A 16990-nucleotide genomic window follows, 5' to 3' on the forward strand; every position below is an offset into this window, starting at 1 on the left:
GCTCTAGGGGCTGTAGGGGCTGCGGTGTGTTGGGGTGTTGTGCTCTAGGGGCTGTAGGGGCTGTGGTGCATTGGGGTGTTGTGCCCTAGGGGCTGTAGGGACCACGGCGTGTTGGGGTGTTGTGCTCTAGGGGCTGTAGGGGCTGTGGCGTGTTGGGGTGTTGTGCTCTAGGGGCTGTAGGGACCACGGCGTGTTGGGGTGTTGTGCTCTAGGGGCTGTAGGGGCTGTGGTGCGTTGGGGTGTTGTGCTCTAGGGGCTGGAGGGACTGCGGTGCATTGGGGTGATGCGCTGAGCACGCACACCGCAACAGCCCTTAGCAACAAGGATGCTACGTGGCAACGCGGTCTCAGCCGTCCTGGCGTGCCACGGGGAGGGGGAGGCAGCGATCCCCCCCTCAGCTAAACCAGTTTTTTCTTATGATTATTTTCTCCAGACAAAACACGTCCTGGGGAGGGGGTGTGCGAGCCAACGGCCTTTTGTCATCTCCCGTGAAAGCTCGACAGCTTTTAAAGTCCAGCCCAGATGTGGGCTCTGTTTGGGGGTGTTTGGGTGGGGGGAGCGGGGAGGGATGTCTGGAGATGGGGCAGGGTGAGACCCCGCTGGCACGGAGCAGGGGAAGGAGCAGAGGAAAGGGCTGCCAGGAGGGCAAAGCCAGGCTGAGGTGCAGCCCCGGCAGCGTGGGTTGCATCCTGACCACGTGCTGCCTGCCCCATCCCTGCGGCCAAGGATCCATCCTGGGTTGGGAGCTGGGGGACAGCACCACAAACCCGGAGCAAGGCAGACGGAGATGAGGGACCACAAGCCCTCAAGGTTTCCCAGGGTTGTACAAGGGTGGGGAGCCCCAAAAAACCAGCTGCTACACCCAAAGACCTGCACGCCGTGAACATGGGGGAGAGGGGACCGGGGCTCTCCATCGCCTCCGGCTCACTGCAGCCTCACCCGCTGCCAAGCCCCCCCGGCCCCCGTGGCTGGTGCTGGTGGATGCGCTGGCCCGGCTGCGGTCCAGCCCCGCTTCCCTTTCTTGATGTAAGACTTTAAGCATCTGCGCTGCCAGCGTGCTTTGTGCTAAAACAACAACAAAACTAAGCAGTCAATTTTCCAGCAATTAGCTACAGCGAGAACATTTCAAGTCCTAGAAACCCCGCCCCGCAGGATTAATTAAATCTTCCGATTAATGTCTAATTTAAATGATGATGATGGCTGTTATCATTTCATATTGATTTTTCTTTTTGGTCTTAAAATAGAGCTGTTGTCCCTTCCATGCCGCCTTTTCCACACCCCAGGAGCTGTTTGTTCTCTCTGTTTGATTTGCCAACGTTAAACATGTGTCTGGAAAATCAGGCCTTGCATTTTGGGGTATTGACAGGCAGCGTTGGCTCCACTGCCGGGCGGGTACCTGCGGCAAGGGGACCTGGCTGCGTGTTTGGAGATGTTTGTGCAGAAAGCCCACGTCTGTAGCCTGAACTTTTATGCAGTGCATATACGCTTGGCCATGTGAAATTGGACTCCTGGCATATTAAATTTTTACTGCTATAAACCCAAACCCATTACTTTCTCCCGGCTCAGGCAGCCATAAACCTTGCCGCTGCTTTGCTTCCAGAATAAGCCGGGCATTTATGTTTCCCGGGAGCTGGTTCATTGGCGTAATGGATGTGTAACCTCCTGTAATTGCTAAGGTTATTCCAGTGCTTGCATGCGAGCCCTGGCTGTGTCACCAGCTAGCTACCGCTGGTTTTATTTCACTGGGTTGCTGGTGGGGGAACTCAAAGGCGCCTGGAACTGCACTGGGAGGCTTTGGAATGCAGAGCGCTGCCAGCCTGAAGCGGAAAACGTGAGCAAAAAATTGCGGGAGACAAGGGGACAGTAAATGGTTGTTCATGCTTAGAGCAGGAGCTGGAGGAGGCCTCGAGCTGGCACGGTGTCTGGCCCACGTCGGTGTGCTGACTTAGCCAGGGATCCAGGACCAAGCATCCCTGGATGCGGCTCAGCCTCACCCGAGCCTCTCCATCCCGGCACCGGCCTCCAGAGGCAACGCGGGAGCAGCACGCCGCTGCGTCCAGGGGAGCAGACCGGGGCTGGGGTACCCAGCACAGCTCTCCTCTGACCTCTCCCCTCTCCCCTTCCAGACGAGGAGCTCCCGGCACTCCCAGGGCTCCCAGCCTGGCTTGGCCGATCAAGCCAAACTCTCCTTCGCCTCGGCCGAATCCCTGGAAACCATGTCGGAAGCGGAGCTGCCCCTCGGGTTCAACAGGATGAACCGGTTCCGGCAGAGCTTGCCCTTGTCCCGCTCCACGAGCCAGACGAAGCTGCGATCACCAGGTACCCTTGGGGCTCGGCATCTCCTGGGACGGGCAGCATGGGCAGCACGTACCTGCCTGGCCACCACCAAACATCTCTGCCTGCCTCTGGGGGCAGATGCCGGCGTGTGCGGGGTGGGGGATTGGCTTGTATCTGCCTGAATAACCCCAGGAGGAGCAGGGGGGCACTGCACGCTGTGTGGGGTGGCCGAGCGGGGTGAGCTGCCTTCGGCCTCGCTGCTCCAGGGTGAGGTTGGGTGGCACAGAGGTCCCCGAGCCTTCGGTCGGGCATGCACAGAGACCTCCAAGCAGGTGGGCCAAGCTGCATCGCTGGCCTCAGCACGTGTTCGGCATTGCATGGAGAAGGGGTGCGGGCACGCCTCACCGCTTTCTGCTCCCTCTGCTTCCAGGGGTCCTTTTCCTGCAGTTTGGGGATGAGACGAGGCGCGTCCACATCACCCACGAGATCAGCAGCATGGACACCCTGCACGCCCTCATTGTCCATATGTTCCCCCAGAAGCTCACCATGGGGATGCTGAAGTCTCCCAACACTGCCATCCTCATCAAGGACGAGTCACGCAACGTCTTCTACGAGCTGGAGGATGTCCGGTGAGGCTGGGGGGCTCAGAAGTCCACCACAGACTGATTTTTCCTTTCTTTAAGGGCATCATGAGCAAGAAAATTAGTGGAATGAAAGCGGAAGGGTGGGTTTGGGTGCAGTCCTGTGGCTGGGACTTGCTCAGCGGCTGCCTGTCCGGGATGCTCACGGCTCTGCCTCTCCTTTCAGTGATATCCAGGACAGAAGTATCATTAAAATCTACCGGAAAGAGCCGCTCTACGCCTCGTTCCCAGCCTCACACATCACCAACGGTGACCTGAGGGTAAGGGGGGGACGGGGTGACACGGGGACAGCCTGCGGTGTGGGTGCACCCAGTGGGCTGGGACCAGTAAAGGGAGACCAGGAGTGGTAATTGCGTGTGTTTGTGGAAGGAGTAATGACCGCGATTCATCTTGCCCAGTTCCAGCGTTGTTAAGTGTTACTTTAAGAGAATGGATGTTTTGGGGCCTGACAGCAGGGTAATAAACATGATAATTAGGGGATTCATCAGAATAAATCATCCCGCTCCTGGATGGGAATGAGGGAGCTGCCGTTTGCCAAGGCCAGATGAAGATGCAGGAGCTGCAGATCTCGGTCCTTGGAGGGGTGCAGCGAGGCAGGGTCCCAGGCAGGCAGAGCAAGGGCAGGGGGCCAGCCCGCAGGGATGCGGTGCTGATCCCCCTTGCCCCTTTCCGCAGAGGGAGATGGTGTACACCTCCAGGGAGTCGTCTCCCACCCGCCGGCTGAACAACATGTCCCCGGCTTCCCACCTCACCTCCGGCTCCCCTCCGCCGGTGCTCCAGTCCTCCTCCCCGTCTCGCTCCCGCATGTCCTACAGCGGGGGCCGCCCGCCCTCCTACGCCGGTAGCCCTGTCCATCACAGCGAGCGTCTCTCCAACCTGCCGCCTGCCCAGGGCGTCTCGCCCAGCCCCAGCGCCATCCTGGAACGCCGGGACGTGAAGCCGGACGAGGACCTGGCCGGGAAGAACGTGGTGCTGGTGAAGAATGAGGGGCTCTATGCCGATCCCTATGGCATGGTGCACGAAGGCCGGCTCAGCATCACCTCCACCCAGTCCCTGGCCGGCATGGGAGACCCTTTCGGCTACTCGGGGGGGCTGTACAAGCGGGGCTCCGTTCGCTCCCTCAGCACCTACTCGGCGGCCGCCTTGCAGACGGAGCTGGAGGACAGCCTGTACAAGCCCAACGCACCCATTTACAGTGACACGTACGGACCCGGTTTGGGTTTCCGCATGCCCCCCTCCTCGCCGCAGAAGATGGCTGATGGCCGGCTGGTGGACGTGCAGCCAGGGCAGAGCCCGCACAGCCCCTACTCGGGACCCCCCAGCCGCTCCTCACCCGTCCGTCAGTCCTTCCGCAAGGACTCCTGCTCCTCTGTCTTCATGGAGAGCCCCGTCAACAAGCCGCGCAACCCCAGCTCCTCCGGCCCTCCGGAGCTGTTTCCCGGTCCCAGCGATCGCCCACTCTCAGGGTTCGGCTCCCCTGGACCAGCCAAGGACACAGAAACAAGGTGAGAAGGGAACCCCCCCCATGGATACGAGCTTTGCTGTTCGGGTGGTCATCCATCGGTGCAGCTGGGAAGGCAGAGGAAGAGCGGAGGAAGGCTGTGCCTGGTCACCACCATGGCAGAGGTGCCAGGGTGGGCAATGAAGCACCAAATTGTGCAGGGCTGGAGGTAGCTGGAGGCAAGAAGAGAGAGGGAATGAAGGGGGTGGATGTAGCTGGTGACAGCAGCGCTGCCGCCTCCCTGACGTCCCTCCTGGGACTTGCAGGGACCTGGTGGGTGGGTGCAGGTGAGGCCAGGACAAGCCTGAGGGTGTCCGCGGTGCCGGAGCCAGCTCCTCACCCGGCCCCTCTCCCTTCCCCGTGGCAGGGAGCGGATGGAGGCGATGGAGAAGCAGATCGCCAGCCTGACGGGACTGGTGCAGAGCGCGCTGCTCCGTGGCTCCGAGGCCGAGACCCCCAGGTAAGGAGCAGGAGGGCAGGTGTGGGACCCCGGGGTCGGCTGCGGGGAGGGGGATGCCTCCAGCTGGGCTGTTTGCTGCTGAGGCTGGGGGCTCCTGCCCCCCTCCCGGGGGACACCAGCCCCCCTGTGCCTCTGTGGCCCTGAGCCAGTCAGGATGGAGGTGCCTGGTCCATGCTCACTCCCCTCCTCTCTCTCATTGCAGCGAGAAGACAGAAGCCACCAACGGCGGGACCCCCCCATCAGCATGTAAGTGACTGGAGAGCCAGCTCCTCACCCGGCAGCACCCCCTCCCTCTGCCCACGGCCGCTGGGAGTCCCGAGGTGGGCGCAGGAGCGGGGGCTCTGCAGCCCCCACCACATGCTGGCAACCAGTGGGACCCCCTGTCCCACTAAGGGGCAGCTCCGGGGTGGAGCCAGCGTGGGGGTAGTGGGTAGAGCACCTGCTGGACCAAAGGACAGGGTGGGAAAGAGACGTTTTTCCTGGGAAAGCAGAGGAGTGGAGTCTGCAACCTCCCCTGGGGTGGGGTATCTTCCCTCAGCAGCCTCTGCTTGCCCTCCCCGCAGCGACCAGCCGCAGCGGCATGGGGACACCGGTGCCCGCGCCTCCGCCGCCCTCCGCCACCAGCACGCCGGCGGGGCAGCCCACTGCCATCACCCGCTTGCACATGCAGCTGCACCTCCACGACCTGCAGCAGAACACCAGCGACCTCCGCAACCAACTGCAGCAGCTGAAGAAGCTGCAGGTGGGTACCGGGGGGGTCCCCAACCCGGCCCAGCTCTTGTCCCTACAAGTGGCCAGCCCTGCACCCACACCAGTCCCCATCGGGGGGGATCTCGTCCAACCTGAATCCCCCCTCCTCGTCCCCGCAGCTGCAGAACCAGGAGATGGTGAAGACGATGCTGCGGCGGACAGAGACGGAGATCAGCGTGCGGGTGACGGACACCGTGCGCAAGCACGAGGACCCCCTGCAGCGCCAGCGCAGCTTGGTTGAAGAGGAACGGCTCCGCTACCTCAACGAGGAGGAGCTGATCACCCAGCAGCTCAAGTGAGCTGGGGCTGGCCGCAGGGCTGGGCGTGCGAGTGGGGAGGGGGTCCTTGCATGCTGACCTCGATGGGCCAGATCCTCCATGGGTGTAAATCAGCAGCTCTGGTCACATCCTTGACTGCATGTCTAGCATGGGGACGGGTCCCCAGCCCACCCCTGGGGCTTTCCAGCATCCTGGAGCAGCAGTGACTCCCCTGCCCTGCCTCTGTGCTCACAGTGACCTGGAGAAGTCAGTGGAGAAGATCCAGAAGGATTTGGCCCACAACCACCGGCTCATCCCTGTGCAGGAGCTGGAGGAGAAGGCGGTGGTGCTCAAGCAGCTGGGGGAGACGCTGACAGACCTCAAGGGTGAGGAGGTGGCCGTGGCCAGGGCTGGGTGGCAAACGGAGCCTGCCTGCATCTCCCTGCTCCATCCTCGTGCACGGGATGCTCCAGCCTGCCTGTTGCCTTTGGGTTTGCGTGTTTGCAGCTGCCGGTGTGTTCACCTGCATCCCCAGGGCAGGTTCCCCCAGTGCCTGTCGGCGTTGTGTGCGTCCTGCAGGCTTTGGGCTGCTGCAGGGGTGAGGGCTGCACCCCATGCTCCTGCTGCCTGTCCCTCTTTGCTCTGCTGGCTGTCCAAATCGGTCCTGTGGACTCTGCCCGAGTCCCCCCAACAGCTCATGGCTGCTCGGAGCTGCTGCCTGCCCCTCTCCTGCAGGACCTTGCACTTGCCCACCCCCGTGCACGCTGCCCTTCATTTTGCTGCTCCCGTCCCCGGGTTGTCCCCATCCTGCCTTTCGCAAGCAGACTCCCTGCACCTCGATTCAAAGTGGCAGAGCTCCTCCCTGCCAGGGCCAAGGCAGACACTAAATGATGATTTGGCAGCAATCGCTGCGATTGCGAGAAGGAGGGCCGGGGGGGCCGTGGGGAGGGCTGGGGGGCACAGGGCAGAGGTAGGAGCAGCTCCGCTTTTCTGCAGCCTTTCTGTAACGTCGGGCTGATGCTGAGCAGCCGGGATGGTGAGCAGAGCACCGGGCAGGGAGCCAGGAGCAACCTGCTCCATGTCACCCCCTGCCACCGAGTCCCCAGGGTCCTGGCTACCCAGCCCCCAGCTCCAGGGCAGTGTTTGGTGCCCACGGATGTGGAGAGGGCACCATCAGGGGCTAAGATCGGTGCCTGTGGGTGGATGGAGGAGGGATGATGGGCATGGGGAGCAGGAGAGACGCCAGCCCAGGCTCCCCAGGATTCATCCTGCTCTGTCTGGCAGGGTGCCCTTGCCATGGGTATGATGGCCGTGGTGGTTTTGGTGGGTGTGGGGTGCCCTGGCACTGCCAGCCAGGCACCGGGAGGGGCTCCCCAGCATGGCAGGGCCCTGGTGACCCCCCACTCTCCCACCCCAGCCCAGTTCCCCAGCCTGCAGAGCAAGATGCGGGTGGTGCTGCGGGTGGAGGTGGAAGCTGTCAAGTTCCTCAAGGAGGAGCCGAACCGCCTTGATGGTCTGCTCAAGCGCTGCAAGACGGTGACGGACACCCTCGCCCAGATCCGCAGGTGAGCACCAAGCCCTGACCCCGGCCCCTTGAGCACCTCGGAGGACACAGCCAGTCCCTTCAGTTGTCCCTGTGCCCCCCGCATGGGTGCCAGTGTCCTCTCTGCGTTATGGATGCAAAACCCAAGGGCTGTTGATAAAAGGCTCATTTATCTGCTAAGGAACTTAAAAATGCCCTCGGTCCTCTCTAGTGTGGATGTGGGAACCCCTCTTGCTGAACTGACTTTTCCTTATCTCCTTGAAAAAAGCGTGGTCGTCTATCCAGATAGAAAGGCAACCCTTGGTGTGATCAGAAATCTCTTTCCTGAGGAGCAGAAAAATGTTCTGCTGGAGAAAAATCATCTTCCAGATCTAACGATAGCGGCAGGCTGGGCCGTGCACCGCGGCTGAGCCCACCTGCCTCTTCCCATTACGAGGCCGTTCCGGATGGCTCACGGCTCGGCCACGCTGCAGGAGTGCGCCGGCACTGGGCTGGCCTCGGGCTCACTGCTAGCCTGGTTTTCTATGGAAATGAACTTGTATGATCACGCAGTGTCTGAATCTGCCTACCTGTCATTCCTCGGCCCCAATAACTCCTGAATCCAAAGGGCCTGTCATTTCAGCCAGATCTGACAGAGGGGCAGGATTCGGAGAGATCCGCTTTCCTCCAAGGTTCATGAAAGTGGACAGCCAGGTAGAGGAGCTTATTTGTGTGCTGCCCCAAGAGAGGCTGTAGCATCAACTCCAACCCCTTCCTAGCCATCAGAGAAGCTAAACCCTCAGCCGTATAACGCACAGTTGCAGGAGAGCAAGTTTTTTGCGGCGTGGCTTGGAGAGGGTGCAGTAACCTCCCGTACCTTCGCTCCGTCCCTGGCAGGCAAGTGGACGAAGGTGTGTGGACCTCCCCCAGCAACCTCAGCCAGTCCCCCAAGAAGGTGGCCCCTGAGACAGACTTCAGCAAAGGGCTCGATCTGGAGATGCCCACCAGCCCCCCAGTGAGCCTCCACCATCTGACGGCTGTCACCGAGACCCTGGGCATGCCCAGCTTCGGGCACAGCCCCCCCCAAACACAGACCCACCCCTCCAAGAGCAATAACCCTTCCCGAGCTCCGGAGATGGTACCCGCCAAGACCCAGACGGGCCCGGAGACCCCCAGCAAGAAGAGTGCGGACAAAGCTGTATCCGTGGAGGTGAGAGCCTGGGATGGGTTCCTCAGCTGGGGGAGCTCTTCTAGAGGGTCTATCCCTATGTCTGCCAGCTGAAACTGGGACAGGAACTGGGTCCATCCTCCTCCTTGCTGGGTTCGTAGCCGATGGGGTGTCTGGAGGGTGGGGAGCCCCAGGTGATGCTGGCAGCCTTGGGAGCACCCCCAATTGCATGTCGGGGGGTGTGCAGCTTGGGGAAGGGGGCAGTGCTGGCCCCCCCACTCCTCCCAGGCTCGGCAGCAGGTTGCGGGGCAGCAGCGGGGCCGCGGTCACGTCCTGGTCCTGCCTGCAAGGGCAGGAGAAGCTGCTGCGTGGATGGGGGCTGCAGCGGGCTCTGCCTGCCGTCTGCAGGCTGCCGAGCGGGACTGGGAGGAGAAGCGGGCAGCGCTGACCCAGTACAGTGCCAAGGACATCAACCGCCTCCTGGAGGAGACGCAAGCCGAGCTGATGAAGGCCATCCCCGACCTGGAGTTCGCTGCCAAGCACAAGCAAGGCACGGGCAGCGGCAGCACCGCCTCCACGCCTGAGCACAAGCCCTCCAAGCCGCAGCACGCACCGAAGTCGGGGGGCAAGGGGGACCCCAATGGCCGCAGGGGCTCAGGTATGGCGTGGGGAGGGCAGGGGTCCACCTCCGGATCCCAGGGGTGGGGGTGCCTGATGCTGTGTGTGCGCTGGCTGTGCTGTCAGCAGCGGGTCTCCCGGGGCTGAGCAATGCTGCCCCGAAGGGAGGTTTGTGCCCAGGGAGGCAGCGGGTGAACCTCGGGTGTTGTATTAGAGGGGCAGGGAAAGGTCTCGTGCCCTCACAGCATCGTTTGTGCCCAGACGAACTGACGGTGCCACGGTACCGGACTGAGAAGCCCTCCAAATCACCGCCACCTCCTCCTCCACGCCGGAGCTTCCCCTCATCCCACGGGCTGACCACAACCCGCAGCGGCGAAGTCATCGTCACCAGCAAGAAGGAGCCCGGTTTTATGAAGGTAGGGAGCGGGACCGTGGGATGGCTGCTGGGCTGGACTGAGCAGGTCACCATTGGCAAGACCAACCCCGGCTCCCAGTGCCCCCCGGCCCTCACTGCCCTGCTCCCCCCTTGCAGAAGGCCGAGTCGGAGGAGCTGGAGACCCAGAAGCCCCAGGTGAAGCTGAGACGGACGGTGTCAGAGGTGGTCAGGCCGGCGTCCACCCCTCCCATCATTGCCTCTGCCATCAAAGATGACGACGACGAGGACCGCATCATTGCGGAGCTGGAGGTGAGCGTGGGAGGGGCTGCGGGATGCCCCAGCTGACCCGCACAGGAGGCGATGCCCGCCCTGCCCTGTCCACTCACGCGTGGCTGCGCCCGGCTCCCAGCACCTGCGGGGAACACCTTGGGATCGGGTCCGGGGAATGACATCCCAAGCATCAGCACAGCAGTGGGCTTCCCCCTCCTCTCCTGTCTCCCAGCAGGAGCACGGTGCCGCGGGGATGGGCAGCACGGAGCAGTTGCACCCTGCCAGACCCCTCGTCGGGTCCAGGTGCTGCATGCCTGGTTCACAGTCTCTCTTCAGCACTTCCACCCTGTCTTGGGCTTTAAGCCAAACTCATTTGTTTTTTAATGCTACACAGCTTCAGCTGGAGGTTCGTTGGGTTTTGTGCACAGGGCAGCCTGCAGAGGTCCCACCCGAGGCGCCGTCCTGAGGCTCTGAACCCCCCCAAGCTGGCTGCGCCCCATGTCCTCCCCCGATTGCTGCGGTCAAGGTGCCCAAGTGGGTCATGGATGGTTTTTCCCACTGGTTTTCCCCCAGGAGGCAGGGGGACCAGTGATGCTGCAGGCAGGGGGACTGGCAATGCTGCAGGCAGCAGAGGGATGGGGATGCCTCTGCAGCTGATAAGAACAGCCGATGTTTCACTCGCTGCCAACGGCTGCCAAGCCCCGGTCCTGGCTGACCCTGGCAAGCATCCCTGCAGGCATGGGCTGCGTCGTTGTTACCCCTCAAGCCTCCCTCCGCCAACCCCCCGTGTTTGACTCCCCAGGTGTTTCAGAGAAGCTCTGCCTCCCCTTTCCTTCCCAAGCTCCGTTACGATCTGCTCACGGCTGCCGTCTCCCCTGGGCACGCAGACTTGTGGCCCAACGGAGCCTCCATTGCAGCCAAAGGATGGAAGGTAACAGCTCGCTCCGAGCAGCGATCCCTTCTCCTGCTGACGGGCTGCACTTTAACCACCTCCTCCTCCTCCCGCCTCTTTTTAACTCACTTCTGCTTCTGTTTCTGATTTAACAAACTAACGGCTTCTCTCCACTCCCTCGCTCACCGCCACTGCGTGTACGGCACTGACACGGCACAGGACCAAACACTAACCCATGCAACAGCAGCATGGGGCTGCTGCAGCTCCTGTGAGGGCCAGATCCTGCAGCCATGCGGATGGGAGGAAGGAAGGGGCCACCCCAGCACCGCACCGGGCAGGGCACGGGGAGGGTTCGCGGCTCTCACACCGCACTGGGTGCCCGGGGAGGGTGCTGTGGCGGGCAATGCATGTCGTGCCCTGTGCAGGGAGACCCTGCTCCACATGCATGATGCAAACAGAAGGGGTAGGGCTGGACCAGAGGCCGGTGGCTGCTGGGACCTGCTTGGCCTTGGCCCCATCACCCCTCCTGGCTGCTGGGGCAGGCGCAGCCCGGCTCCCTCCCAGCCCTGCTGCCCTGGGCTCCAGGGTGGAGAGAGCAGGAGGGAAGGAGGGTGCCCGGAGAGCGGATGAGAGGGAGGAGGGGATGCCTGGGGTCGGGGAGCAAAGGGGCAGAGAGCAGGACAGAGGGTGCCGCTGAGCCCCTCGCCAGAAAGCACCTGGTGAGGGGAGCACCGCCTCATCCAGGGCAGCTCAGCTGCTGGTGGGGGTCTGGGTACGCTGCAGGGGTCCCACTGGGTCCCTCCCCCAGAGCAGCATCTGCTGTCCCTGCGGGCAAGGACCCCTCTCCCCAGGGCTCAGACGGGTCCAGCTCCGGACCCAGAACTCCGTAGCCGTCCCAGCACTCCTCTCCTTCCCTCTCTGCCCCGGGTGCTACTCAGGCCCCCAGGGCTGGGGCACGAGTGAGACATGCCGTGCCAGGGCACACGTCCCCGCCACCCATCCTGTGCCACCCGGCAGTGTGGCATAACCGCCGTATTGGCCTCCTCTGCCGTGAGGCTGCGGTGCTGGTGCCGGCAGCACATGGAGCCCCTGCAGAGGCAGCAGCCCCTGTGGCCAGGGCAGGGCTTGGGTGCAGGGCAGGAGTCCGGTGGGTGCAGCTGCAGGGGGGCACCTCTTCTGCCAGAGCATCTCTCCAGCTCGCCTTCCCTCTCCTCCGTGGACGGCAAAGCCGGCTCTGCTCCCCCAGCTGCTGCATCTCCTCCGGCACAGGAACAGAGAGGTGGGGGAGGAAGGACAGTGACTTCTTGCTGCTCAGGGTTTCAAAGGTCTGGTGCCCCTTGGCAGCTCCTTTGCGATGGCTCATCCCCTGCCTTCAGCTCTGCTGGGAGCAGCAGTGTCCTGCGAGGGCTGGGCTCTGCTCTTGCACCAGCTCTGTGCCAGTTTATACCAGCATGGGAGAAATCCAAGCCAGACCGTGGCAGCTGGGTTTCCAAAGGCATTCAAGAGGTGCAGCAACACCGACTCATTTTTGCTAAAAACTCCAGGCAAGTTCTTGCCAAAATCTCACAGACCCAGGCTGCCTTAAGCACAGTAGAAAACCAGTCCCTGTCCGTGCCGGTGGGTACCGATGGGACATCAGGGCTGGGCAGGAGGGAGCCGAGCATCTCCCTGGCTGAACACCTCCCTGCAGCACGACGGTGCCCGGAGGCACCAGCAATGAGGCATCCAAGTAGTGTGTGCGGACACGTAGGGCTCCCCAGCAGCTCCCCGCTTCCTCCCACCGCTCTCCCCCGGCTCTTAATCTGTCTGAATTCTCTCTAGGAGCCGTTGGCCCTGGCAGCCCCGGGGAGCAGGGCTTTCTCCCTCCCACAGATTGTGCTCACCGAGTGGGTGTCTGAACCGCCGTCCCCCGAAGCCGAACCGGAGGTGTGGGTGGAAACGGGCTGCTCGGAGCATGGGGACCCGGCCGGCAGTGGAGGAGCAGGAGGGGAGCTTGCACCCGAGGGGGGAAGGAAATGCCATGTGTCTCCTGGCATCTCTGAAAAGTCTCCGTCCACACCTGGGTACCCTCCAGCCTCAGCCCCGCAGCCCCCGAGCAGCCCATCTCAGGGCCGTGCCCATGCAGCAGCAGAGACTTGGCCGTTCCCTCTAGCAGCCAGCAAGGTCCCGTCTCTCTCAAAGCATAAAACGAGCTGGCCCACGGGGGGAGAAGGAGGGGACGCTGCTCTGAACGCTGCCGGCAGGCAAGAAGGCAGCAGCAAGACTTCTTGCCGAGGTCCCTTGGCTGCACAGCCTCCTCATCCCCAGGGGGAAGCCATGGGTCGCGGAGCTGGAGAGGCAGCGCTCCCCTCCACCGGTGCAGGCAGCAGAAGGTCCGGCGCTGTCCCCCGGCTTCCCAGCGATGGGGACCCCCAAGGAGGAGCCAGGCAGAGCGTGCAAGAGGCATCGCTCCCTCCTGGAGACTCTGCTGGGGCTTGCAAACCAGCGCAGAAGGAGGACAGCTCGCCAGCCCCAGCCTGCCCAGTGCCAAATCCCGGAGCTTTCCCGAGCAGGGGTCTGGCCCCGCGGGGAAGCGGATGGTCCCAGGCTGAGCGTCCCCAGGAGCAGGTCGCTGCTTTTTCAAGGCTAAGCCATTGCGCAGCATCGCCGGGCCGGGGCAGCGTGGATCCGGCTGCTGGGGGAGAAGGTGACGCGGAGGATGCCGGAGCCGGGGGGAAGGCAGCGGAGGGGCTCTGCAAAGGGCGGTTGTCCCCTCGCTGCTGCATGACTCCGTGCAGCAAGGAGATTTATGAAGGCACATACCAGAGACTGGATAGCCTGGAAGAAACTATCCGAGAGCTGGAAATAACCATCAGTGAGATCAGCAGCCATCCCCTGGTTGAATTTGTATTCCCTAAAGAACTGCTAGGACAAGCAGGATCCAAGGATGTTGGCGAGAAGACCAAGGAAGGTCTGGGGGATCTCAAACACAGTAGCTGTGACAACAGGACTGCCCTGGACCTCAGTCAGGCCAAAGACGATGCTCCTGAGAGTCCGTCTCCAAGCAAGACCAAGCCAGCTCTGCTACCCAAGCCGCAGCTCCCCCTCGACACGCCGCAGGTTTATTTTCTGTTCTCCCTCTTGCTGTGCTCTGCCCCGGACTCACTCTGATGTCTCTCTTCCTCCACCTCTACCTGCTCCCTCTCTGTGACTCTACCTCCAGGCAGAGCCAAGGTGGAAAACAAAGCTCCTTTTCTCCCTGGCACTTGAACGGGTTTGGGAAGTGCAGGCAAGCAGGAGCGAGACTGCAGGCAGCAGAGGCAGCAGTGTAAAGGCAGGCAGTGCCAGGCAACGCGGCCGTCTGTCCCTCGCCGGTGCCAGTGCCACTGTGTGCCCATCCCTTGCTGTGCACAGCACCGAATTAGATCCTGGCTACCTGGTATCTTCTGCCCTGGCAGGTTTTGGGGCTGAGCATGCTGCTGGTGATGAGCATGGGGCTGGTGATGAGCATCCCACCGGGCCGGCGAGGGCTGGGTGCACTGGGTGACAAGTTTTGCCGGCGCCTTGTTTTGCCATTTTGCATAAGCACTTTTCTAACAAACTGCAGTTTGAGCGTGGCAGCTGTTTCTCCTAATTAAATCACAGCGCGGGCTCCCTGAAGCCATCCAAATTGGTTTCTGCTGGAATCCGTGGCAGCAGCTCGGCTGGCTGAATAGCTGGGAAAAGGGGGAAAACGCCCTCAGCCGCTCCGACGTCAGCCTGCTCCTTTATTAACAGTCAGCGCTGGGGAATAAATCTCCTTTTTCATTTGCAGCAATTATCTCAGCCCTGGTTCTCAGCGACGCCGCGGCCCTGTTGCGGTGCTCTCGCTGGGTGAATGGGCCATCGAGTGGGTGTAGCTGCAATTTCTCCTATTGTCAGCTCCCGCTGCACTGCCGGAGCCCAGCAAACTGGAAGCAGAGCTGCGGGATAGATTTATGGCTGTTGCTGGCATGTGCATGGGTACGCACAAAGCAAAGCTCAGCTCAGGGTTCGGCAGGAGAGGCTGTGTGGCCGGGGCTGACTTTGTCGGTCCCGAAAGCGGAGCGGGAGAGGGTAGGGCTCGCACCACCGCTCAAGGATGCTGCGAGTTGGTGGTGAACACTGAGGCCAGTGCCTGCCTGTGCCCGGGGTGGTGGGGCACTGGGGAAGGTGTGATGCAGGCAGGAACTGTGGTTCCTTGTGCTGCGGGGTACAGGAGTCCCCATGTCCCATCCGTGGGACCACTGAGGGTCACGGAGCAGGACGGGCAGCACAGAGAGCCGTGCCTGTGCTGATTTATTAACCTGGCCCCGCTGCAATAACCTGTCGGCCCTCTCCCGTCGGAGGTGCAATCTGGGCAGGAATTGCATGTCTCTGGGGCAGCATCGGCACTGCCAGCTTTGCTGCCTGCAGCAGCTGGTCCAGGCACGGCACGGAGCAGGCAGTGGTGATGGCAGGGAGGATCTGGGGTGCCCGAGGCAGTGGGGGGACGTGTGGCAAGCCTGCGGCATCTGGCATTGCCCAGGCTCCTGTGCAGGCACCGCTTTAGGGACCTGCAGTGCCAGGGCACATGTGTACAGGTACCACCTCCCTCGCTGCTCCTCTTGCAAGTCTTTGTATCTCCCTCTGTGCACAGCTAGTTAATAAAAACTTCTGTATTCCCACTGCCGCCGTTTCCACCTGGAATCTGCTTCTGCCTGCCGTTGCCTCTTTTTTCCTTTCTCTTGGCCAAGCACCCCTGCCCCGGCGGGGATGCTCTCCTCCTGCCCTCGGTCTCCTGGTGTTTGGTGTGTCTGCCCCTAACTCTCTTTGTGTTGCAGCGGTGGCTGTCGGTAAGTCCTGGCTGGTTTCTGAGCTTGCCAAAGTGCTGCCTGGTGAGGGCTCCTTTGGCACGGGGAGCTGGTGACCTCGTCCTTGCCTGGGTTTGCCGCCGTGGGCTGTCCGGGCAGGGACGGCATGGTGGTGCCGCAGGGGCTCGGCACAGCTCCAGGCATGCGATGCCCAGCGCTGGCAGTGTCCGGCTGCCAACGGTGCCGGTGTGGGCTTTCACCTGCCGGTTTTAATCCCCCTCCCCAAATTCTCTGTCGCAACAGAGCGGTGGTGTTTCCATCCCAGCCATGAAGGTGGTGAACCCGGCGTCCCGGCTGAAGCAGAGCCAGCAGGGCAGCCCCGACAAAAGCAAGCACATAAAGCAGCGGATGGAGTACATGCGGATCCAGGGCCAGCAGCAGGTAGACTATCTCTAGCGCCGTCCCGGCTGGCTCTCCTGGCAGCAGGGCCCCGGCATCTCCCTCACTGCCTCGTACGGGGCGAGGGTGTGGGTGGTGGGCAGGGGGGACTCTGCGGGTGCTGCTTTCGGGGACTGGGCTCTCTCGGTGTCTCCCTTCGCCTTGGCTGAGCCCAGTGGGGCTGGGGGCGCAGGGACCCGGCTGTCGGGTGTAGAAGGGGCTCTCAGCCCCGTCCGTGCCTGGCATGGTGGTTTCCATAGCTGGCTGCTGGGGATGGGGACACGACTTTGTGCTGAGAGTGGCAAACTCATTACAAGTGTGGTGTGAGGCTGAAGCCGAAGTTGCTTGTCCCCCAGCCCCGTGTGCCACCACTGCCCTGACGGGCTGAGCCCCAGCGTTGGTCCCCTCGCGCTGAGGGACCCTGAGACCTCCTTGCAGAACATTTTGGCCAGGGTGATGAGTGCTGCAGAGCTGTGTGCTTGGCACAGGGGCTCCAAGGGCCTTCACTGACCCGGGGCTGGGGCTGCCCAGCCCATCCCGGGAGGTTTCGGAGAGCCAGGACCCTCCATGCACCGCGACGCCGTGTCCGCAGAAGCAGCTCGTCGCGGGAGGGGGGTGTCGCGTGCAGGGCGATGGTGCCAGGGTACCTGGCAGCACGGGGAGAGGGGTGGGGGCCCAGCAGCTGGAAGAGGAGCGCTTTGGGATGGGATGGGATGGTGTGTGTTCCCCAGCCCAGCACCCACCCCTCTCCCGCCCCTGGGGACCGCTCCTGCCGCAGGCGGCGGGGCTCACTCCCCTCTGTTCTTGCTGACACCCCAGTGCTGGCGGTGGCTCTCCAGCTTGCTCAGGCCACAGGCAAGGTGACCACAGCCAGTTCGCTGCCCTCCACCCCCTCCCCTCTTCTCTCCCCCCTCCCCTCCCGCCCCCGCCCCACTGGTGGGCAGCAGCACCATCCTGTCCTCCCCGCTCTGTGTCTCAATCCCCTTCCCTGGGCCTGGCGTTAACAAACCACCCGATAAACCCGATTTTG

The 16990-nt window shown here is 62.6% G+C and overlaps 1 protein-coding gene across 4 annotated transcripts in view; it reads left to right on the plus strand.

Annotated features, from left to right (window-relative positions):
- The window catches only part of SRCIN1 (SRC kinase signaling inhibitor 1), a 58509-nt gene that overhangs the window by 36861 nt on the left and 4658 nt on the right, over nucleotides 1–16990 (plus strand). For 2 of the 4 annotated variants that reach the window (XM_087770326.1, XM_087770325.1), the window contains 17 exons: nucleotides 2127–2319; nucleotides 2708–2906; nucleotides 3085–3178; nucleotides 3594–4423; nucleotides 4787–4879; nucleotides 5082–5125; nucleotides 5443–5621; nucleotides 5749–5924; nucleotides 6142–6272; nucleotides 7304–7451; nucleotides 8306–8618; nucleotides 8985–9234; nucleotides 9456–9610; nucleotides 9727–9879; nucleotides 10643–10771; nucleotides 12554–13831; nucleotides 15826–15963. In XM_087770326.1, the coding sequence (XP_087626452.1) occupies nucleotides 2127–2319; nucleotides 2708–2906; nucleotides 3085–3178; nucleotides 3594–4423; nucleotides 4787–4879; nucleotides 5082–5125; nucleotides 5443–5621; nucleotides 5749–5924; nucleotides 6142–6272; nucleotides 7304–7451; nucleotides 8306–8618; nucleotides 8985–9234; nucleotides 9456–9610; nucleotides 9727–9879; nucleotides 10643–10771; nucleotides 12554–13831; nucleotides 15826–15963 (4503 nt within the window). The remainder of the gene's footprint in view (nucleotides 1–2126; nucleotides 2320–2707; nucleotides 2907–3084; nucleotides 3179–3593; nucleotides 4424–4786; nucleotides 4880–5081; nucleotides 5126–5442; nucleotides 5622–5748; nucleotides 5925–6141; nucleotides 6273–7303; nucleotides 7452–8305; nucleotides 8619–8984; nucleotides 9235–9455; nucleotides 9611–9726; nucleotides 9880–10642; nucleotides 10772–12553; nucleotides 13832–15825; nucleotides 15964–16990) is intronic. The other 2 variants (XM_087770327.1, XM_087770328.1) reach the window with 2 other exon arrangements.

Source organism: Nipponia nippon, unplaced genomic scaffold (assembly GCF_047370975.1).
Source record: "Nipponia nippon isolate SJK-2023a ecotype South Korea unplaced genomic scaffold, ASM4737097v1 scaffold_32, whole genome shotgun sequence".
Taxonomy (NCBI): Eukaryota; Metazoa; Chordata; class Aves; order Pelecaniformes; family Threskiornithidae; genus Nipponia; species Nipponia nippon.